General features: G+C 46.7%; 2 protein-coding genes across 2 annotated transcripts; one reads left to right on the forward strand and one right to left on the reverse strand.

Annotated features, from left to right (window-relative positions):
• The first annotated feature begins 4,160 nt into the window (after positions 1 to 4,160).
• Positions 4,161 to 8,985, forward strand: LOC142557256 (uncharacterized). Its single transcript, XM_075668964.1, has 4 exons — positions 4,161 to 4,544; positions 4,636 to 4,686; positions 4,885 to 5,426; positions 6,133 to 8,985. The coding sequence occupies exons 2-4, from the start codon at positions 4,645 to 4,647 to the stop codon at positions 7,547 to 7,549; spliced, it is 2,001 nt and encodes a 666-aa protein (XP_075525079.1). The 5' UTR covers positions 4,161 to 4,544; positions 4,636 to 4,644; the 3' UTR covers positions 7,550 to 8,985.
• A 7,226-nt stretch (positions 8,986 to 16,211) lies between these two features.
• LOC142558489 (putative G-protein coupled receptor Mth-like 2) lies at positions 16,212 to 17,225 on the reverse strand. Its single transcript, XM_075670620.1, has one exon. The coding sequence runs from the start codon at positions 17,223 to 17,225 to the stop codon at positions 16,212 to 16,214; it is 1,014 nt and encodes a 337-aa protein (XP_075526735.1).
• Between the last annotated feature and the right edge of the window lie 6,460 nt (positions 17,226 to 23,685).

A 23,685-nucleotide genomic window follows, 5' to 3' on the forward strand; every position in this document is an offset into this window, starting at 1 on the left:
GCTCTCACTCTAAACAAAGAGTGAAAGAAGGAAAGGTTTATTGCCGCTCCAAATGAGCGTTGCGTAAAATGGCGCCCTCCAACTGTTGTCTGTATTTTTATTCATTTTTATAGATGTAATTTCTTTTAAATCCCAGCATTGTGAGAAGTAAACAAAAATCACTGTAGTTTGGAACGGACGCACTGTGGTAAGACTCAATCGCCCAAATGGCACGTCAACTAAATCACTGTTTAGGGAAACGCAGATTTTTTCACAATTCGCCCATAATTATACACACTTGTTCTACATATTTGAAGGTATTACTGACTGGGAAAAAAAACCTCACATTTTCACTAACGAGCGCGGTTGGTTACTCGTCAACAGTAATTGCACCATGCTTCGTCATATTTTGCGATCTCCCGGCATCCTTTGCACTTTGTGCCTGCAAATAATCTCGACGATAATGACGCGCGTTCGTGAGCTCGTTGGTGCATGACCTTGAAAACAAATAGCTCTAAGAACGGGACTAAACAGGACATTAGTTGGAGCCCCTACTTCCAACTGAAGGTTTGTTTCGCGCAAGGCAGCTTTTAAACATTAGAAAATGATGAAAAGAGAGAGAAGAAAGCACACATAATCAAATTACTTGCAGAAACTTTTGGGGGCCAATATTTAAATGTAGACGTGCAACTTCTAAGGAATACCATGGACTCATTCGTTCAGGAGGAGCAGGCATACACGTGAGCAGCTGTCAAAAAACATTGACCAGAAAGCCTCACTCGCAAGATTTTCACCAGTCGCCAACCTTCACCTCAATCTAACCTCGCTTTGTGAGGTTGAGGTCAGATCGAGATTCAGATATACCTCGGGAGGCGGGAACCTCGTGAAACTTTGCGGACGTATGAACACAGTGGCTGCCCTGTAATCGTGTGTGGTTCAGCAATTTTCTGTAGCGGTTTTCTGCAGCAACCTTTCTTTTTTGCAGCAATTTTCAGCAGGAAACATTACGTGGTTTCTGTACTATAACGGATGTATCAAGCGACAGGTGACATCGAAGCCCTACGTACCACTGACATTTGGCAGCGTATCGTGTGTTTCCGTCTCGCTTATCGGCACTCGACGCTGCCGAAAGGCCAAGTCAATGGCATATCGTCCACTTGAGGCTCGAGTGCGCGTGCCGCCGGGGCAATCTCGTCGCCCGGGAAATTAGTTCGCGCTTTGCATTAGCATACGTGCGCGCCTTTTTGTTGTGACGCCGCACGGTCTTCTAATCTGGCGCCTCGCGTGGTTATCGAGAGGCGTAAATCTGTGTGCGCAGCTTTTAACTGTCATCACGCATCGCAACAGGTCGGCAAGCAATTGGAAGGCAACTTAAGATGGGCGATATCAATTGTTTGTATACATACATACATACATACATACACGCACGCACGCACGCACACACACACACACACACACACACACACGCACGCACGCACACACACACACACATACATACATACATACATATATACATATATGCATGCATGCATGCATGCATGCACACATACACACACACATACATACATACATACATACATACATACATACATACATACATACATACATACATACATACATACATACATACATACATACATACATACATACATACATACATACATACATACATACATACATACATACATACATACATACATACATACATACATTATTTCAGCTACTCCAGCTCGTCTAGTAGTCCGATTTTTAACATTCCCAAAGAAAAATCCACCCGGCCGTCATCAAACTTGATATCGCCTTCACCCTTGCATTCGTGTCAGGAACTTACTTGCTCGTCTCGAAAGAACACCAAGAAGAACACACGTGAGGTACGAAAACGCGTCATTTTTGCTACGCAGGCCGGGACGACCGTCATCCGTTTCTGTTGTGTGGAATACTTTTGTATTCAGCTATCCTATCTCGAAGCTGTACGCTGTTTCTGTGCGCTTCATAGGTGGTGGCAGAACACGCAGTCCAACTCATTGTTTTAGTGTGAATGACGCGAAGTTCAGGTTAGCTAGGCAGCAGTAGCTTCAAGCAAAGTTTCATGAATTTCAGCTGTTCACGCTAAACCTTAAATAAAAAAGGAAGATTCTGGATTTTTACAGGCCAGAATGATGATCTGATTGTGAGGCATGCCATGTGAGCGATACCGGATTCTTTTTTTTACCACTTGTTGTTATTTTCCGTGCACCTAAATCTAAGATAACGAGAGTGTTAGCATTCCTCCCCCCCATCGAAATGCAGCGACCACGGCCGAACCCGGACCCTCGAGCTCTGCAGCGCAATGCCATGGCCATGGTGGATAGCTATAGAACTTTGGCTTCGGCTCGTTAGTTCGTTCGATAAATATGGGCTGCGCCGCGTGCAAAAACACGGACAAAGAGACACGTAAGTCCTTCAGAATGGGCATAGGTTAGCCTGTGACAAAAGAAAAAACAGAATCCGTAAACGGAGTAAGGATGGATAGTTGGGCGTGTTGGTTAAGCATGATCACGATCATCCGTAAACGAAGCTCCATACGTGTCGCCCATTTCTGCGCACCATACACCTGTCATCGCCATTCTTCCGTCGACAAGTCATCGTACTTTGGAAAGGCGTGCATTTCCAGGCCAACGTGTTCCTGCTACAATCTCTTGTAGCAGGAACATAGTGGCTTTGTAGTCTTTTCTTTCCCCGAGTAGCGATCTATCGTCTTCGTGACATCGCCGCCTTCACATCTGATACTTTCAATCCTCCTAACGTGGTGCTTCCGTTTCCTCATTTACTTGCGAACAGTGTAGCGCATTAACATAACAAACTTGCATCGGAATAATGTCGTCACCTGAGTGGTGGATCAATCAATATAAACATTACGCAAGGTTTGACTTTGCTATGGAAGAAAGAAAATACCATCATATGCATTGCAGTTGCTTATAAAGGATTTAGCGAACCACTTCGGTAAAACTCCCCTTATACGTGTTCCAACACGTGCGTTGGAGCCTCATTTTCCGTGCTCTTCCTTTTCGCTATATCTTGAAGGCCGCCCTCAATATACGAGAAAATTTGCGTATTTGCACACAACTCCATGACCCAATGGGACATGTTGGTGTCTACTTGGCAAGACAACAGCCAGTAGCAACTTGTGGATTTGGTCATCTACCCGGGTGGGCCATTCTTGGTGGCCGAAATGGGTTGCTCAGCAAGGCTTCAGTAGCAAGAGCAACCCCAAAAGGACGACAAGAGGCAAAGAAAGTTTCGTTTTCTTAGAAAAAAATGGTAACTGCTTCTTTTTCTGAACATTACTGCGCATCAGAGTTTTAAAAGTTTGCGAATACTCTTAGAAGTCTTCGACTAAAATATGTTACAAGTCCTTACATAGGAGCAGCTATGCGGCAGTACAGCACGTTTCACCTGCTTTCCACATAGGCTACGGCATTTTGCGAGCAAACGCGATGTCACGTGAATCATCTTCAAGGGTTACATATTAATATTGATGAAAATATGCCCGTGGCCACGGTTTCAGCACAGACTAGAGAACTTTCTTGTAGTCTTAACTGATCTTTTGGAAATTTTGTTTCCCGCCATATCCTACGGGGAGACTTGAGGGAGAGTTAAAACTTCGGCGCTGGCACCGCTCTGGATTCAGTTAAATTTGGCCAGGTCTGAAGGTGACCTTGACGTAAGTAAAGGAGACAGCAGCAACTTGGACGCAACTGTGGTGCCGAACGGTGCGATGCAGCACGAACAAAACACAGCCTTGGGCCATGGCTGCATACTGCAACGTTTTTGCGCGAATTGTTCTTTCCGATCAATTTTGTCTTTACACATGGCGAAAAACACCATTATGTCACGCCTAGCCCGTCTGCTAGCCGTAAACAAGTAGGCCTGCTCCGCATTAGAGATTAACGCGATGACAATTGAGGAGAAGTTACGCGAAACTAAAGCACGCAGGCGCACCTGCCATAAGGTGTTATTCCGATTCTTATCTAGACGGACGAGCTTCGGTGAACGAGAAATAAAAATAGAAGGCAAGGTTCCGGTTCATCGTCTTATCTGCTTCTAGCCAATCTGTGCCCTGAGAGCTTTTGCTATTCGACGCTACGCAGAGAGCTCTCGTAGCGTAGTACCCTTTCCCCAAATCCGGTAGAGGGGTTTGCTTTCACAGCCGGCCGCCCATTTTCCGTAGGGCTTGTCCCACCCGACCGCAGACGCATCGTAAGGGTCCCCCGCCCTGAAAGAACGCGTACGTGACAAAGGATTCAGCTCTAATGGTATACCGTTGCAATGAGGACTGACTGATGCTGAGAACGTTGCGCTTATGTAGTGCACGGAAGTTCTACAACAGTTTTCAAGTACTTCAGTCGGCGGTGACCTTGGCTTCAAGCGTGGGGTTGAAAGCTTCGGTGCAGCGCTCAACATTGCGGAGCTGAAGGTGTTTCAGCGTGACGCCGCTGAGCAAACTTCGAACACAGAAGAAGGCTAAAGAAGTCCCAAGTAACAGGGATGGTTGCCTTGTCCCCTAGCGACGCCATTTGTTTCCGGTAAGGAGCTCACTACGCCACCGATTAGCATTTTTGCAGAAAGTGTCATCTGTCTTATCGGTGCTCATTGAGTGACCTTTTTTCGTTGCAGGCTTGAGTCATGCGATACAAAGGCAGTGTGTTCTTGCAAAAGCCGTTGGAGGTAAGTAACACTCGTTATCGAAGAGGTACCCCACTGACATTGAAAATTGCATACTGCACTGAAAGATACGGGATTGTTGTTCGTTCACAATCTACTTTATCTTTAATTCTGTTCTGCCTTTTGCGCAAGAAGCAACACCTTACCTTGGTGAGTGCCCTCTCACACAACTTCTTTCCTACTCTTTCTTTTTGTCCCCAGAAAGGGCTGCCCAAGGTTTCAGTCTTACCACATTATACGATGACATTCCTCTCGTGGATATCGTGGTTCGTCTCGGCCCACATGGTGGCAGGGCTCTTCACGCTCAAGTCGTCAAGCATGCAGATACCATGCAACGAGAGTTTGTCACTGACGATGTCCGAGTGGACGCACCAGGACCTACCAGAAACCGTTCCTCGGACGCTCACCAACTGCCCTGCGCAATTGCACGGCTGCTCGCAAGAGCTGATCGGCTGCAGCGCGAACACGTACGTGGTGACGTGCTCCTGCGCACCCAACTGCAGAGCCTACGGTGACTGTTGCTGGAACGTCGCGTTTACCACAACTCCCGTGGCACAGATGCCCAGGGCATCGTGCATCGAAGTACAAGTCTCAGCGACGACGAAAATTCACGTCAACATGGTCACTGGTTGCTCCGCAACCTGGCCTAACGACGACGTGCGAGATGCGTGCGAAAGACCGGAGTCCTTTACGGATAATTTTTACATCATTCCGGCCACAAGCGTTACTGGTGTCACATACCGGTGAGTTCTGTGCCTCCACTAATTTGCGTAGCATCTTTGTACAATAGAGCTTTGGTTTACATTCAAGTTCAGACTCATGGCCCAACCACGCTTACTACAGTATCGTATTTTGCAAAGAAGGATAGACAAAGAAATGCAAATAATATGAGTAGTCCAATTCAATTGTTCTGTGTAAACAAATGAAAAAAAGACTAGCAGTCCCTACAAGATAGCTACTTGGAAAAATAGCACGGATTCATTCTGCTGTAAGCTCTTGTGAGCATCGCATGCGTTAGAGCTGTTACAATTCACCCGGTTAAGCTTACGTCTGTCTGAGCTGCAGAAGAGGTGTAGATGTGTGTGCCTTTTGATGTAAGCCTGTTAGCTTTTCATTCTCTTCACTATCAATCTACGCTTCTATGCAGTGCCAAATGGACGTTGTGTATGTTCATATGGCAACTCATGTTATTTTATTTCTTTTTACGTCTCTTTTGTGATGCTACGTGCGGTCACTAGCTGTTTCCTGGCAACTAATTCATGACACTTCTATAAAACAAGTGGTGCAACTATTCCATTTGCACGTAATCCAAGAAATAGGCGTACTCTCTATGCGTGCGTGATAACAACAGACGATTTAGTTCCGAAGGACATTCTATTGAGTATGATGACACCACGCCACCCGGACAAGCTAGTCTCCCTGAATTAATTTTATCCTCTCTGATTCCAGGAATGGTTTCTGTGCCAAGTGTAACAAGGACGTGGCGAATACAATCTTCTGGAGTGTAGTGGAGCACAGACTAGACCGCGGCGTCCACATGCTTCCCCCAAGAGTCGCCCAAAGTGATGCATCGCTTCACCTGAGGCCCTGTAATCAAGGCGCGACTGTCAACACATGCTCGGAGAACGTTTCCGAGGTCGTTTCCCGAAAATGCCAGATGTACTACGCACCAGTCCGGGACGCTAACATTCCAGGCTCACCGGCGTTCAAGAACGTCTACTGTGCCTTGTGTAACGGGGTAAACATGTCGCGCTTGTCTTGCAGTCCGACCGTCCATCGCCCTGTGGCGCTACGCCAAGGCGTACAGACGTCTCAGCTAAGCGGCTTGTTAAAACCGGTGATGAGGACACCTGCATGTTACGCCCTTCACGATGGCCGCTGCTACATCCGGCGCTCTCGGGACGTCTCAAAAAGACATCATAGCTCCGGGATGCAACACGACATTGCAGAAGGCGGGGCACGTTCTACGGAACCAGAATTTCCAAGCAGATACAGGTCGGAGAGGCCAAGCAAAAACGGTGTGCAGCACTACGTCGCGTTTCTCTGCACATCTATCTCGATATCTTTCATCATACTGAAGCTCGTTGTGTTCTGTGCCTACAAGGAGGCCCGAAGCTCTTCGTCCTCTTGCACGATGTGCCTGGCAGTGACGCTGCTAGTCGCTCAAATGCTCTTCCTCTTCACAAAGTGCGTGGAACTTGAGGAATCCGTTTGCTTCGCCGGCGCGGTGTTTGCCCATTACAGCTTCCTCAGCACATTCTTGTGGACGTGCGTGCTGTCCTTTGACATCTGGAAAAGCCTGACCACCGTCCAGGTGTCCTCGACCAGCAGGAACACACTGGCCTTGTACTCTCTTCTTTCCTGGGGCGCGCCCTTACTGGTGGTCAGCGCCGCTTTGACCGTGGATCAGACTGCTCCTCAATCGGTGCTATCTCCCAACTACGGCGATCCTATATGCTTCATCGGCTCCTTCTGGGGCCTTGTGGTCTACTTCTTACTGCCCATGGCGTCGCTAGTGCTGTTCTGCCTGATTCTATACTTGCACACTGTGCACTACATTCGCACGACGTCTTCTGCAGCTGACGGCGCGGACGCCAACTCAAAGACCCGAAGCGGTGACACTTTGAAGCACGGTCAACAACGGACCAACCTTGCGCTTTTCGTTCGCCTGGCCATCATCATGGGCGCGCCCTGGGCCGTCGCCCTTGCCGGTTCTTTCGTCCACAGCACAATCATCGAATCCATCGTGAACGTTTTGGTTGGTTCCCAAGGGGTCTACCTGTTCTTCGTCTTCAAGGACTACCGCTACATTTGGTGGTCTCTTCGTAAGCTAATAGCGAAGACAGATCCCAGCACCAGTTCTTGAATGTCCACTTCACACGCTGTCCAGTCAGAGGGATTTACCACAAAATAATAGCATGTTTGAAAGCCTTGAACGGTATATATTAGAGCTAACAAAGAGCTAACAGCAATCTATAAGAAGATAGAAAGATACATGCTTTTTTGCCCTGTGAAACGTGCACCATCAAAAGTTTCATTCACACTAAGCATTAATCGAGCTTCAGTACACCGCATGAGAGGCGAGCTTTTCACCGTGAAGCTAGTGTTCAAAATCTTCGCTCACCATATTTATGTGGCTAGCTGCGGCATCACTTCCGAAACCGCTAAGTGCGCGTTTCTCCACAACAGTGATCTCAAAGTTACATTGCCGCTTTAACTTCCGGGTTTCGACGTCCTCGCTGGATCGATCTCGCAGCTATGGTAGACACCGCGAGGCCGGGAAATTATGAATTCGCATCATGACGCCACAGACGTGGCTTTAGAGACGTTCTTTTTTATAAACTAAAGAATCGAAAACGAGAAAAGAAAAATGTTGACGTATGACGCAGGAAAAAAATAAATTGAGATTACCAAGTTCTTGTGCAGGTTTGGTGGCGTTTCTCTGTTGGGTCCTTGGGAGCCAGAATCTGGCGACTTTGAGTACATCTAAGCAGCAGGAGATCTAACAATCCAGAACATTCTCTATGATCAGCTGCTCTGCCAACGGAAAGCGTCGTGAATCCAGTTGATGCAATTTCTGCTAACTCTTGACGACGTTATAATTATTCGAAACAGCACAGTCACATCTGCAGTGGGATTATCAGAGATTAGTGATCACACGGGGAAGAGTTCCAGAGTAAAGCCGCGCTAATGACAATATTATAATGGTTACCTGCCGTTCATATAGTTGGACTAAGCTAAAAAGTAGCACATTAAGATTATCGAAGGCACACTTAGCGACACTACATTTCAGCTTCCCTGGGATTTGAAGGTACATGGACCTATCGAAAATTTCACGAGAACCTTTTTGAGAGAACGCTCTGCTGGCTTTTTATAACGGTTACGGTTCACTTCTGATGTATGCTGACGTCCCAACGTCCCCTGGGAGTATTCGAAACGTATCGCGTTCGCAACGAATTAATAATAATAATATTTGGGGTTTTACACCATAGCCACTGAGCAACCACAGCGGGTAGCAATGAATTCCTTTCAGTGCGTTGTTTCATCCACATAAATTACATGCAGCAGTTACGATTCTGCACATCATCAGATTTATATAGATGTTATTTAGCAACACTGAACATGCGTAATAACTTTTTCGTACATAAGTTTGCACATGATTTAGATGCGGTGAGTGTGCGACATGATTAAACGCCCGCCTATCCATGCCAAAAAAAGTGTTTTTTTTTTTCAAGTTTACTCAGCGTACGAGATGCCCCATTCTGCGTTTTCAAATGAAATAAATACTGATCATGCACACAGCATGGAAACCTCTAATTGTCTGTGTAAAATGCGTCGAAATCGATTTCACAATTTGTGCTTAGCTGCAGAGCAAAAAAAATGAATTGTTGAAATTGTACGGGTGGCTGCATAGCCGCGCTGCTTTGGTTTGCCATTCTCTGTTTCAGCCTTTCTCATTTTCTGGGGAAAGCCGGAAGCTTGCCACGGTTTCCGTTTGTAAGCTGAAAGTGACGTTCTAAATTATTGTCTTTGGCCTTATTATAGAACCAAAACTACTGAAGTGCGCAAGCTGAACACTTAATGAGGCTTGCAATCGTCTCACAATCGATTAGCGGTAAACGATTAGTAAGAGCGTTTACTGCTTCTCTAATCGAGAAGGGAGAAGTTCAGGCAGACCCATGCACAGGTGGTCATCGCCGTGGTCTGCTGAAAAGCCGCACTGGTGGCGCACGCAGTCACCAGCGCCAGATTCCCCCTCTAGTGTCCTTAGTATGAAGCTGAATTTGTGACGCCGAGTCGAGCACCGTTGGGCTTAACCGTGCCACTTTCTCCTACTCTGCTCCTCCTTCTTTAGTGTTCGCACACGTTGATGCGTCGGTGTTGCATTTACTCGCGAAGGGAAACGCTCGAGTGAATTTGCTACCGACTGCGCAAAGGAATACTTGCCAGCAACAACTTCAACCTGCACTGCCGTTATGACATTGGAGCACAATTAAACATGCGTGCTTAGATAGTAGTACAAGGCACGATGTTTCGCAAGGAAAGCTGGACAAGGAATCACGTCGCGTAAAGAAATAGCGCTTCGTGGAGGACAAGACTAGATCTCCAGCCATTGGCTTGTTATAGTTATGTTGATATCCGAAAAAGCCACGTGTTTCTAAGATGTTTCCCAATATAGCTGCGAGTCTCATTGCGTTGGCAAAACAATCCTAAACGTCGTCATCCTGATCATAATTTTATTAACCACGGCATGCTTGGTGTGAGCCGCTTTTCATTTCATTAGAACAAACCGCTTTGTTCCTCCGGATCTGTCTCTTGTATCGGCAGAGCATCGGCGAACTTTCTTTTGCCACATTGGTCAGAGCACCGAGCCATGCCCACCTTCACATCTCACCCTTCCGTCATGCTTACCGCTCGTTGTCACCACGAGCCACCGCCCACGTGTAATATCGCAGATGTCAGGCCTGACTTCGGCAACATTTGGACATCTTCACACACTACCGCCTCGCTTATCGCACCTGCGAACCGTCCGGGAGGGCATTCGTAATATCAACGTTCCACTTACGCCTCGAGTGCATGCGCGTGTCATTGGGACAATCTTGTCGCCATGGCGAAGTCTACTCCCCTGCAATTTTTATGCTCGATGACCTTTCTTGGTGGGACTGTTCATTTACGACCAAGCCCTCGCACCTCAGAGCTTGCTATCGGACATGTTTGCACTCGTTCTCCGTGAAGGGCCATGCAGTACACCACAGGGCTCAAATTTAGTCAAGATTTTAACAGAAACAGTAAGCTAGACTAGCAAAGTATACTCCTTAACGCTTCTATTTTCTTTCGCGTTGCATGGCAAATAGCAATATTACCGGACGAAAATAACGTTACGCTTTCCTTTTAAACTTCCGCGCCCGAACCTCGGCACTGGTACGTTAGTTTGATGCCACGTATTTTAACGCATCTTGTTATATTCGGGTTGTTTTGGCACTGAGAAAGTTCTTGAAATGTGCCATGCAGAGTATTTTGTTCCTTTAATATGCAATTTTGTCCCGTTTTGTCAATAAGCGATTAAGTGCGTATGAGTACCAAAATCTACCAGCATTGCGTTTCTTTTTATTTGAACGTGAAAACTTCTATTATCCTTGGTACATCGCTTACTGACCGTGCAAGCCTCAATAATGCGTAGTGAGTTCCTGAGTTATCGTTTAGTTGGAAGAGCCTAAAGGCTGCTTCTTGTCTAAGGATCTAGAATCATGTTAATGACTCGAGTGTATTCGTTATTTGAATACGCACCGTAAGAATTCTGCGATATTTTGTGCGGGAAACAGTTGTTTACGTTTATGTGGGCATCAGATATAACTAGATATCGCAATTCCACTTGGGCGCTTCGCAATTTCTGGCTTTTCTGAGAGCTCCCGACTGTTCTGTTCTGTTTTGAGGGCACTCTCTGAAGATTAATGTAGATTTGAGCTCCGTAGAAAGTGTCTCATGTGACGACGAACGCGCCTTCCAATTATTTCATTCTTTTTCTCTTGTTCTGTCCAGAAGTCATATTTGAATATCCACAGTGACACCTGCTGCGAATGGTGCAATCAGTTATCGCAGTGAAGGCAACGATAATAAAAAGATAGTCTTGATCGCCTCGGTGTCACACTAGTAGCGTTTACAGTGCCATGCTGGGCAGGATGGACAATGACAGAATCACCACAGCAGGCTTCCAGGCCTCTGCTGTTAGTAATGAAAAGGCAAAGGCGAAGAAAAGGAGTTGTCTTGAGAGGCAGTCGAGAGAAAAAACGCAGTGTACATTATACAGCGGAAGACTTCTGAGCTAGTATTTCTGAAACAAAGCTTCAAATTGCGTTTTGCTCAGAACCTTGGTTGTGCGAAAAAAAAATTATTTTCCTAGCAACTGTTCCATTGTCTAGAAAGGCTTTTCTGTGGGTCGTTCCAGATTATGTGTTGTACATACTGAATAAAAAGAAAACGTTTTTGCTTGAAAACTTCGTTCTTTGTCAGAATTCGAGCCTCCAGCTTTGGGATTTTTTCGGAATGGATGACCAAGACCAGAATTCTTGTTTTGGTTCTGAAAAATGCCGAGTGTATCCACTACAAGTAGAACGAACTTCAGTTATGTACTAAAAAAGTTTCTCACAAATGTTCCTTAACCCTGGCAAGGTACGAAGGACTGGGCGTCAGTTTTTTTTTATTGATTTAATTCTTCTCTTCATGATGTACAAATACATGATAAATTAAATATCAATACTATTCTCTGAGAACTGCGGGAAATGTATTCGGTCAACAATATTGTTGAGCTACCAGTTAGATGTAAACATACGATCTGAGATGGTTTTTTGTGCTTCCTTGTGAAAGCCAGTAGCGCACCATTTTTGAGGCTTCTACTATTGACGAAGAGGAACGAAAAGGTCGTTTGAACTTTTCAAACGCGGAAACACATTTGCATTGCGAACATTTCAAAGCAGCTGCCCCTATGTGCCAAAGACAAGAGTGGCCTCTCTGCTGAATACCGGCAGGAGAAGGAGTGAAAGATTATTTTTCTGCAGCAGCTAGGCAACCTCGGGCAACCTGTTCGGGCATTTCAATTAGGCATTATCGAAAAAGTTCGTTTAGACAGTTTAGCTTTGTTCTATGTTCTGGATTTTCTCATACGGAGGTAGTTTCACGTTTTGTCGTACTCCTTGCCTCGTCATCAGTAACGAAAATCGATACAAAACTGCAAGGCAATGTGAATTCCTGCAAGTACAGTTGAAAGTCCAGCGTCCGTCTGTGTCTAACGCCTTTTGTTTGTATGCGCGTCCTTTGTGTTTCGCTGGTACCCTTTTTCAAGTTACCCATGCACCGACTGGCCCAAGAGCTTGCGCTAATGCACAAAACTGTAGCTCTTTGTTGTGATTGAAGACGTGTGAGTTTGCTTGGCCTATAGGAATGGTTATTGCGCAGTGAAGTAGATCCACCAACAAAATCAGCCGAATAATTTTTTTCTACCGATATGAATAAACAAGAAGATGTTGGCCCCAACGTATGGTGCCGGCTACTGCTCTTCACAGCAGTTACGTGCATCAGATATTATCTCATAACATTACAAACTCCAGATTACATTGCCTACTATCACAGAAGTGGCAAGAAACAGCAGTAAAAATTACACGTTGTCAACTGACTCATGTTACATGTCAGAAACCACCCCACATACACTGCAAATTTTTACTGCCTGCCGACTGCTGCGATGTTTTAGGATCTACATTTTGATCACCTACACTGTCGCCATTTGGCTGAAACTCTGAGGGGTTCGGGAAAAGTGGAATCTTTTTACTGCGCCTCACTGCCCTCTCGATATACCGCAGCATATGTTGACGGATAGGTAGAGGCAACATTGTCGGAGTTAATAAAATCTCACAAATTTATGTTTTCATGCCAATGTGCGATTCTGTTGCTCAAGATTATTTTTTATTTCGTGCAAGACACCCTTAGAAACGTTATATTGATATTCTCTATGTTTTTTTGTTAATGCAATATTAACTACGTAATTTCTGCCCGACGTATGGCATTAAGGCCGTACGTCTGGTGCACAGCCTGGAAAGCATGCCTCAACCCTTAGTTTCCAGTTCATCAATTTCGTTGAGTGTTGTTGTGAAGAGCACAGAAGATGCCTAATAGCAAAAACACTTTCACATGGTTAACGTCTGTTCTTGGGATGCATATCTATACTGATCAATCGCAGGGCACAACGTCTTTGCGTTGATAGCGCTGAAGCGTAATGTTGCCATCGTGCTTTGGTGTAGCTGATTTCTCTTTAGGCCACTGCCATCAAGACCATGAAGCGCTCAATTTTAAACCTCGCATGGTTTAGTATCCTTTTATTAGCCTGTTTTACAAGCTGTGCAACTGCAGAGAGGGAAACAACATGTAACTGATGCAACACAGTGCGTGGTGGCCCGGTGGCAAAGAATAGTCAGTGTTTATGCAGAACCCCCGGCGGAATAAGCATCCTCAGCAAGCACAGTACTGTGCAGCATACGTATCAGGAATGGCGCAGAAGTTACGTAGTTAGTACGCTCGTAGAAGTCTCACTCCATGCCTTTTCGCTGTCGGCAGTCGGCAGTTTCGCGAAGCGTCCGGTGAACAAACTGCTACGTGGTATGCTGCAACTACAGCTTCGGGACGTTACATTACGTAAAGTCACGCATTACTTGTGTACATCAGTGCTTCTCCTAGTCGCGAGTCGAACGGGTGCGCTGTGGCGGATGACCGTAAAATCGTATCACTCGTATCACGTGCTGCGCTTCCGTTAAGCAACGCGAAGCCAGACATACGTCACTGCGCTCTGATACCTCATCTGTCCTTGCTCGGTAGTTAATAGAGCCAGAAGGGCAAGGCCTACCAGTTAATAAATATACCGTATTTTAAACCTTTTCTTTCCTCTTTTGATGGGTCTCGCATGGCTGCTTGTCTGTTTGGTCAGAAAGAGACTCTTAATAGATTTAACAAAACGCATCAAATCAACATACGCCAGCAATTCGCGACTGTGACGTGACAAGAGGCATTTAAATGGCGAATTCTCAAAGGCTAACGACAGAAAAAGAGACACTACAAAAAGTCCACATTGCGCACGAACTGTTAGTAAGACAGTCCAAGAATGATGTATCCATCAGCGCAAGAAGTTTCAAGAACAGTCAACACAGAAAATAGTCATGAACACAAAAAAACGGCATGCAAAAAGAAACAGCTCAGACTACTGTTGCAGCCGATATCTCGTCGCATATATTTGTGGATATGCATGCAAACGTCATATCAAAGTGCCCGCGAAATGGCTTATCTAATGTTCGAGGATTGTAGCAGCACACTTAAGGGACACGGACACAGAAGAAAGGACTGGACGAGGACGCAGCTCCTTATGTGTCCGTGTCCCTTAAGTTCTGCTGCTACGATGCTCGAAGAATGAACGAGCTGGCCCAGTTAAACACCCTTTTCGCTTATATAATCCCTGTGTGCTGATCAAGTGCTCCCACCTATCTTTTGCGTAGCAAAGAAATAACACGCAACACCCGCTCACAGACTTTTCTAAAGTGCACCGATCTGCTAATGGAACGGTGAAATTTACTCACAGATTATTTTGTTTGCTTTATTTTCTTTGACTTAACAACTCAGTGTGTGTCACTCTGTGGTCGCCCAATCGTCCAGAATGGGAATGTTGCACTATGATACAAGAGGTGCACAACATTGCTTGATACGTGTCGTACTTTTCTTTGCATACACTTGACATCTCCATTCTTCAATCGACCATCATCGTAGGTCGCCTTCGTCCTTGTGAAATCGCTGCATGTATGCCTCTCTGTGTGCATTTTTTTTTGTCCGAGAATAAAGTGATTTCTCTCTCTCTCTTTCTCAATGTGCGTCTGCCTGATTTGGTACTTGTATTTCGGTATAGATTTGGAGAGATTTAGCGCATAGACATAAAAATCACATGACAATAACGTTTTGACCTCTGCGGTGGATAAACGTAAACATTACATGAGATTACACGTGAAGCATGGCGGACGTTGCACCAAGAAGCAAGAAGCAAAACAAATAAGCGTGGCGCCCACCGCCAGCGAGTAACACGAAAACCACTAAAGTGGCAAGTGTGAAGGACCGAGACGTTGAGTCCTTCTCGTTTCCTATCGTATTTCTCGGCGCACACACCTGCTCTCACCAATGTGCCAAGAACACCATCAACGAAAACAAATTTGGCAAGATGTGATCCAAGGTTCTGTTCGGTGCATCACCTGTAGCAATTACATGAATCCTTTGAAGCCGCGTGAAATGATCCTAGCTTAAGCAGCTTTGCTGATTCCAAACAGTGATATTCCTGCCGGTGCGTAAGGGTAAATAATTTGTGTCTGGGACTTTCCAGTAGCGGAAGGGATTCGTTATTGCTGCAGCGGAAAAGGGACAGCGACAAAGAGTGAAGAACCGTGCACGGCGGCTTTTGGCTAAGTCGGAAGAATGAGATCACGTGCGCAGATGGGCTTCTTGTATTTATTCCTTGCATAATTGCAACGAACTGTCCGTTGTTAGCCTATTCCTTGTATTGAGGGGTATTTGTTCCTTGTCACCGTGCCTTTTACGCTCCCGTTCTAATCAACTTGAAACAACTCGTCCAATTTTATGCCCTGACGCTGCGATTACCGCTGCCCAGATTTAACGCAGAATCCTCAGCTGTAAAGTACCAGCGCCCGCCTCAAAGCCCAAGGCCCACCGGCGAGATGAGCATACATGCGGGTGTCACAAACCTAAGTAATGTCCGGCTACCAATAAGGACCTGCGTCTTCTGTCAAGATGCTACATAAACGCTTTTAATTAGGGCATAAGGCGACTGCCGGCTTCCCGGCTTTGCCAAAATTACTTCGATGACCATACAATGATCCTTTCAAGTCAATTAGGCTCGAGTGGAAATTCGTTGCAGTTGGCCCTAACTTAGAACGAAAACAGTGCGTAAGCGTGCTGTGGGCAAGTGCGCTTGTGGGCAATGGTTTTCCTCAACGACGCCAAAAGTGGCGGTAGTCCTGGAAGATCAAAAACAAGTACACTCCCTGCAAACCCACCAGCGCGTTGACCACGGTGTCCAATGCTTTTGACTGTACAAAGGTAGCGAGAAACGCGACGGGCCACGGGGAACCCATGATAAGCGCGAGTCGCAGAAATAACGTCGCGTGGGTGCGTTCGCGCGTGGTCCTTGTGTCCTCGGCTGCGCTGAGCGCGAGAGATGCAGTTCCAATGTAGGACGCCGTCATGAAGTAGAAGATCAGGCAACACAGCAGTAGGACGAACGCGGGCGCCAGAAAGTAGAGCACCAGGCCCCAGAACGTGCCTATCCAGCAAGTGGGACTGCCGTAACTGGGCGAAAGGAGGCTTCCCGAGGCTGCCCCGTCGACGGCCATGGCTGCCGAGACAATCGCCAGAGGCGTGCCCCAAGAGAAGATGCCGTACGCGACCAAAGTACTGTCGCGGTCGGACGAGACCTTGAGGACGGTGAGACATCTGTAGACGTCGAAGGAAAGCGTGCACGTCCAACACAACGTTGACAAAATGCCGTAGTGAACAAGCACGGCGCTTGCGACGCAGGCGGCAGCCGAAAGATCCACGAAGTTCGTGGCTACGAAAACGGCGTGGGTCACGAGCAGCGTTAGGGAGAGGCAAAGCGTACACTTGGACGTGAAACCACGCGACTCCCGGAACGCGCAGTAGACGAAGATCTTTAGGGCGAGGCAGAACATGGAGAAGGACAGGCACACGAGAGTCACGTAGTTTTCGAGGCCGAAATCCTTAAGCGACCACAGCTCGCTCGTCGCTTCGGCCAGCTGCGTCTCAGACGTGCGATTTTCACTGCTGCCCGAATTCAGCTGTTCCTCTCGTAGGTCGGCACTGCGTGGGATGTAGCAGCGACCGTCGTAGAAGGCGCGGCAGGTGGGCGTGCTAGTCACGGGCTTAAATAGGGCCGCCAAGCCACCAACCCCTCTATAGGTATCCTTCTTACTTTCCAAATACGACATCGGTCCACATGATAATCTCGACGTGTTAGCCCCGTTGCACGTGGCGCAGTACACGTTCTTGTACACCGTCCCGTGGTCGATGTCCCTGACTGGCGCGTAATGCGTTTCGCATTTGCGAGAAACCACTTCGGAAACTTCTCGGCTGCATGTGTCTTTTGCGCCATCATCCGTGCAAGGCCGCAGATGGCTTGCTCGTTTAGTGGAGGCAGGGTCAGGAAGAAGAAGACTAACAGCTTCATTTCTGCCGGGCTTGGTATCCCAGAAGGCGCCGTCGAAGCGGTCGTTGTTACACAGCGCGCAGAAGCCATTTCTGGAAGAAATAAATGAAAGGCAGATCTTGGTTCAAAATATACACTGCTAAATTATGCGCAGAGCAAGAAGAGAGCAAGGTGAAAGCAGGAGCCAACGTTTCGACAAGTGGATTTGTCTTCTTCAAGGCCAGGTTATGCGCAGGTTCACAATGTGTGCAGGCTCACATTATTCAGAAGTAAAAGAATAGGGAAAGCATCGTGCGATTTATGTTTATGGCAGCATCTGTTTGTTTTAGTTCTCTGCAGTGACTCAGTGCGGCCAGATATATATTTTTTCTTGCTTTGTACCTACGACAACCCTATAAAAAGAAGTGGATTGCATGTACCTACACATAAGAGAGGGAAATAAAACGAACAAAGAGTACGTGCATTGACAACAGTAATCACCAAAAAATAACAAATATAAAGAAAAGTTGCACAGATCGAGACTAACCGGCTGCAGTAAAAAAACCCTTCAGGTGCAAATTTTTCCTGCCGATTCAAAATATAGACTGATCACATTTATTGTCCCTTCAGAATCCCGCAAACCACATGGCTGCTGAACAAATTAGTAATAATGATCAATTCTTAAGTGAGTTTTGTCTTGTTTACAGAACGTCGCGTCAACGTGAGGACTCTTTACAGAAACACACAATATGAGAAAAAAGCGAGTATTTCATGCTTAGCGTGCCTGGAAAGCACCTGTCCAGACCCTTGAAATATATTGTTACGTATGGCTAAATTCCGAGCGCGAACTACTGGGACACAAGCTAGGGCACAAGAAAAGACCCAGGACACAGCGCTACTTGCAACTGAAAGTTTATTGGAAAGCTTTTAGACTTTCTGAGCTCCACATATCCCGCGTCATCAAACGTCATAAAAAGAGCAGGTAAAAAGACCATGTCTGTTATTCGGTGTTAGCTCGCCAAAAACTGCCACGTGTTAAGTCGCATCAAGAAAAGATATTTTACTGTCATGAAGCGCTATAGAAGCGTGACTGATACATCCTGCTTGCTTTTTCTTTATCTCGTGGGACCCGCCGTGGTTGCTCAGTGGCTATGGTGTTGGGCTGCTGAGCACGAGGTCGCGGGATCGAATCCCGGCCACGGCGGCCGCATTTCGATGGGGGCGAAATGCGAAAACACCCGTGTACTTCGATTTAGGTGCACGTTAAAGAACCCCAGGTGGTCGAAATTTCCGGAGTCCTCCACTACGGCGTGCCTCATAATCAGAAAGTGGTTTTGGCACGTTAAACCCCATAATATATATATATTTATCTCGTGGGGCTCTATAATTTCTCTTGATATTCTATCTGTGTGCTTATACAGGATTGATGCATTTCCAAACTGGGGTGTGCATTTACCTGGTGAATTTCAGCCTCTTACTTGCATCGCGAGATGCGTGTGGGCAAACGGTTTCGTGGAATTCAAATGCTCCTTTAGCCTAGTGTAAAGACATCGGCGTGTTTGGCCCACATTCGTTTTCCCAGACGAGAAAGGCAGAGAATACACCACTGAATTTGAGCGTGAAACAAAACTGCTTGCATGATTCACACTGCAGCCGAACCGATTACTTTCATCTGTCGTGTAGCTACTCGATTTTTCGCTACGCCTGCGCATGGCTGAACGAATGGTGGAGAGCTTGTTCTTCGCCGAGGAAGCAACATTCACGCCATAGCGTGACGCTATCTTCTTCAACCTATGCGACAGGCAGTTGACAGCTTGTGTCCCACTAGTGCGCGCTCGGAATTTAACCATACTTCCGTACTTCTATGTGGGTTTAAACGTGGGCTGACCCCGGAGCAATGTCACAGCACCGCGAACCCTCATAGCATTAGCCACTACAGCACAGGAATGAGTGTCCACAACAGCATATCCCAGCAGGCCTACCGAAAATCTGGCGTGTTTCCTTAACTCAGCCGGCGATTGTATTTGCCTCCTTTATTTTACATTATGCACTGCCAAGCATGAATCAAAGCGTAAGATGTGCATGAACATCACCTGTTGTTCACCGTAATTAATGGCTTTCGTATTGTAAAGCAAAAGTGCCTCTCCGTAATATCACAAACTCATCCGAATTAACTGCGCCAATTCAAGCCTATGCGAGTAATCTTGTGCTATTGGACACCCTCCTACGGCTTCTGAAACAGTACGATTGCACTCTAATACACTCTAATAATACACTCTAATAACCTCTGATACAGAAAGTATGAGAGCCGCGTGATTTGCTTTTAATAATGAATAGCACATCAATATGTTCAATTTCGCATTGTCTTTCTGTCTTCATGTATTTCAAATGTAGGTGACCAAAGACATTAATACCTATTGGAAAAAATGGTTAGAGGTCAACTGCCTTTAATAAAGGAGCAATGAACAGGCGCGGTTGCTCTAAAATAACCCAAAGGTATCGTTCTTGCTTGCTTTATATACGTATGCTGTGCAGCTTATAACATGCAAACAAGCGCTTCCTATAGACAGATGTTGTAAACGACCATTCTCACTTACTTTACCTGTACGTGACGTCACGGTCTGTTGTGAGCGGAATACCGTAGAATATTTCTTTAAACAGGTCAGGTTCTTCACATGCCTTTCGGACGTCGTCCCGGGGCCATGAGGAAGGGCATCCGACGACCATTTGAAGAGAAAACCGTCCAGAAATCTCTGAACGCAAGGAAACGACGCCGGACCGAGGGTCGTACTCAAACTGTCGCCCGATCGCCGGAGCTTCCAAGCTTACGCAAGACGTCCGGGGTAGCTCCGCGGTCGAAATTTCAGGACCCTCTGCGGCGCTCCAGCAGCAGTCCCCGTAGAACACGCAGTTGGGGGCGCAAGAGCACGTTAGCACGTAAATGTCCGGGCGAAGACAGGTGAAGAGCTCTTCAGAACACCCATGCAAGTATGCGGGACATTGCAAGAACGACCAAAAATAGGGGTCTGGAAGGTCCTGCTCAGCGCTCACTACCAGGTTCGACGGCAAGTTACAATAGTTCTCCAGGTATTCATCATCGGTAGCCATGCTTGCCTCGGCCAAAGTATTCCCATGCCATAAGCCGTCGAGGTTTAGCAGCCACGTTGATTCGTGCGCAGACTCGGCCAGTGCGAATGTTCCGACCGAGATCAGCCATGCCAGGTGTGCGCAGAAGAACTTCATCGCGGGTCTTGGAAATGAATGATGCCTGGTCGAGGATTCATACACCACATTTTCTGCCGGAATGAAACAATTTCGATGAAAAAGGGCGTAGCCCTATGACGGAACAGGGCGGAGGGGCGACAACGAAAGCTTTTACGGACGTAGATGACTCGACAAAGATAAGATGATTGATAGGAACAATCTCTCGTTCGGGAAACAGAGTCTGTACACATAAGCGATGCCGGAATGGCACTCTACGCAACGTCCGACGTTAGGTCATTTCTCGTCGTCGCTATTCGTGGTACCGAGAGCGTTAACTCAAGCAAAAAAAAAAAAAAAATACGCAGAATCTGTCGCCGACAAACACGGCTAGTGACTGGTGCGCGCGCGCTTCCCACGAGTGAAGTAGACGCGCGGAAGGGTGACGGCAGTTGGAAAGAACACGTATTTTATAACGTGAGAAAAATCCAGACGAAGAACTAACGGCAAAAAGTTCGAATGTTATCTATGATCATGCATTTAATGGAGTTCAGTGCTGTGCTCACTGATAACTAAGGTGTCTTTTGGGGCACATAATTCACAGCATCAACACGACCCGCCACGAATTAAAATACTCATTCAAGAGTTGCTGCGCTCATTGCGTTCTGCTGGACTTTTCAAACATATGAAATACAATATGCCCAATGGGGACGCGTTCTGATTCTAGGAAGAAAATGGGCCATACTGGTTCGCATAGGTCGTTCTCCACTGACGCTAAAAAAAAAACTCTTTCACTATATATTTTATCCCTGTCCACCGAAGTGGACTGTCCGTTTGTGTAAAGCTGAGAACGCATCACTTGGAGGAGGGACTGAATTATAGTTTTGTGAAGTGAAACCAACAATAGGGCTATGAGGATCAACGCTATAGGGCGGTGCAGCGGATGGCTCCAGTTTAATTTTGACGGCCTCCGATTTCTTAGCACGCACTTGAGGCTCGGTACACCATGATATGGAGCTCAACCACCAATGGAATGCTGTAGCCGAGGTCTGGAGTCGAACCCGCGTGCTCGTGCTCTGCAACAAAAGGCTGCTGTGCTACGGCGGCGCGCAGAACAAATCGGGTCACCAGGGAAACAGCACTGAATCGACGTTATGCGCAATCCTGATTCGAGTGGTTGGATATTTATCAGCGTGGCGCCAGAAGGACGATAAAGAAGAGAAGTAGACAGAGCGAGACTCTGCAAAGGTCAGAGGGTTATGCATTCGAAGTCTTTCTGACACATCCGACATCAATGCTTCGCCGGTGTTCGTTCAGATAGCCAGAGTCACATATAGGCGCCATGGAGAGTCGTAGAAAATGGAGGCTATGCGCAGTTGCTCTGAAGCCATGGGAGCGACGTGCTATGACTAACGGATTAACAGGGAGAGAGAAATTTCAAGTTCATCGTGGTCCCTGCAACGTGATTAGCAAGATAAATGAAAGCACAAACCAAGAGTTGCAAATATAATGCAAGAGACTATGGAGATGTTGCCATTTGTCGCGTGAGCCCTTTCATCATCATCATCGTCGTCGTCGCCGTCGATTGTGCAGAAATCTGCATCATGGCCGCCCTTCATGCACGGGAAAGACTGTGGGAAACCTGCAATCTGGCGCAGCTGCTCACATGAAAAAAAAAATTGTTAAAATGAAAGTTTGGAGTTTTCCGTGCCAAAATCACGATCTGATTATGAGGCACGCCGTTGTGGGGGGAATCCGGAAATTTGGACCACCCGTGGTTCACTACCGCGCACCTAAATTTAAGTACGAATTTAAGGTGTTTTCGCCCCCATCTAAATGCGGCCGCCGTGGCCCAGATTCGATCCCACGACCTCGTGCTTAGCAGCCGAACATCATAGCCACTAAGCAACCACGGTGGGTACTCACATCAACCCGTCATGCTCCAGCATGAGGATACAAATCATGATAAGGCTATAGAGCTACGCAGTTTGTGCCGCGAAGTCGAACCGATCAGATTCTGGGGTTCTGCGAGCTACAACCACGATATCAATATGAGACACGCCTTTGTAGGTAACTCCTGTTTAGTTTCCAACACTTGGAGTTCTTCAACGCACGGCCAATGCCCGATACACGGACGTTTTCACATTTTGCCCCAATCGAAATAGGCCGTCGCCACCGGCATTTGAACCCGCGATCTTGTGCTTAGCAGCGAAACGTGAAAACCAATACGCCACTAAGCCGCGTGGTTGAGGTCGGACTAAGTATACTTCTCAACTCAGTGAGCCTGGTGTACCTAATTTTCTTGATCGCTTCCCTTTTGTAAACATGTCTCCTAAAAAATTCTTAAGCTATTTCGTGGTGCGAAGCTCGTTTCATACGGAGCGAATTTCGTCACTCTGGAAGTACGACTTCCGTCGCATGCGACCAATATCGCACGCCCTGACCTCTCCCCCCCCCCCTCTCCTCCCCACTACGACTTCGACCTGCCGGTTGGTCGCAGGTTGCATCGATCCCTGTGACCAGTGCGATTTATGGACGTCGATGTAAAAAAAAAAAAAAGAAGAACAAATAATATGAGAGAAGGTCCGTCGAAATTACGCGGAGACCTGTTTTGTGGTTTTGTTTCGGTGATGGCAGATTGTTGGGGAATGTCTGTCGTTCAACGAAAGCAGAAAAATGCAACTAACCGAGCGAAGCCGTTGACTGCGCGAGCGGTACGTACCATTGGCACCGACACGCGAACAAGGAAGATAAAAAGTCGTAGCTCAGCTTCGGTTTCGCGGTTTCTATGCCTTTTTTGACACGCTACGTCGCTAATCAGGCAACGTTTTTCTTTTTTCTTTTTTGTACATTGACATCGGATGTTGATATTACGTACTTTTGCATGCAATTCAGTTATTCGCACGCGAACCGAGTTGCAACTACTACGAAGTGTCCCTCTCAAGAAAGAAAAAAAGAAACATGGCCTTCGAATGCAGTCACAATTTTCTGCTTTCTCGCGTGCGTTCTGGATATAGGCAAATTGACACCGTTGTCGCGCGGTATGCTTTTACGACCACGCA

The sequence above is a fragment of the Dermacentor variabilis genome, chromosome 9 (assembly GCF_050947875.1).
Source record: "Dermacentor variabilis isolate Ectoservices chromosome 9, ASM5094787v1, whole genome shotgun sequence".
Lineage (NCBI taxonomy): Eukaryota > Metazoa > Arthropoda > Arachnida > Ixodida > Ixodidae > Dermacentor > Dermacentor variabilis.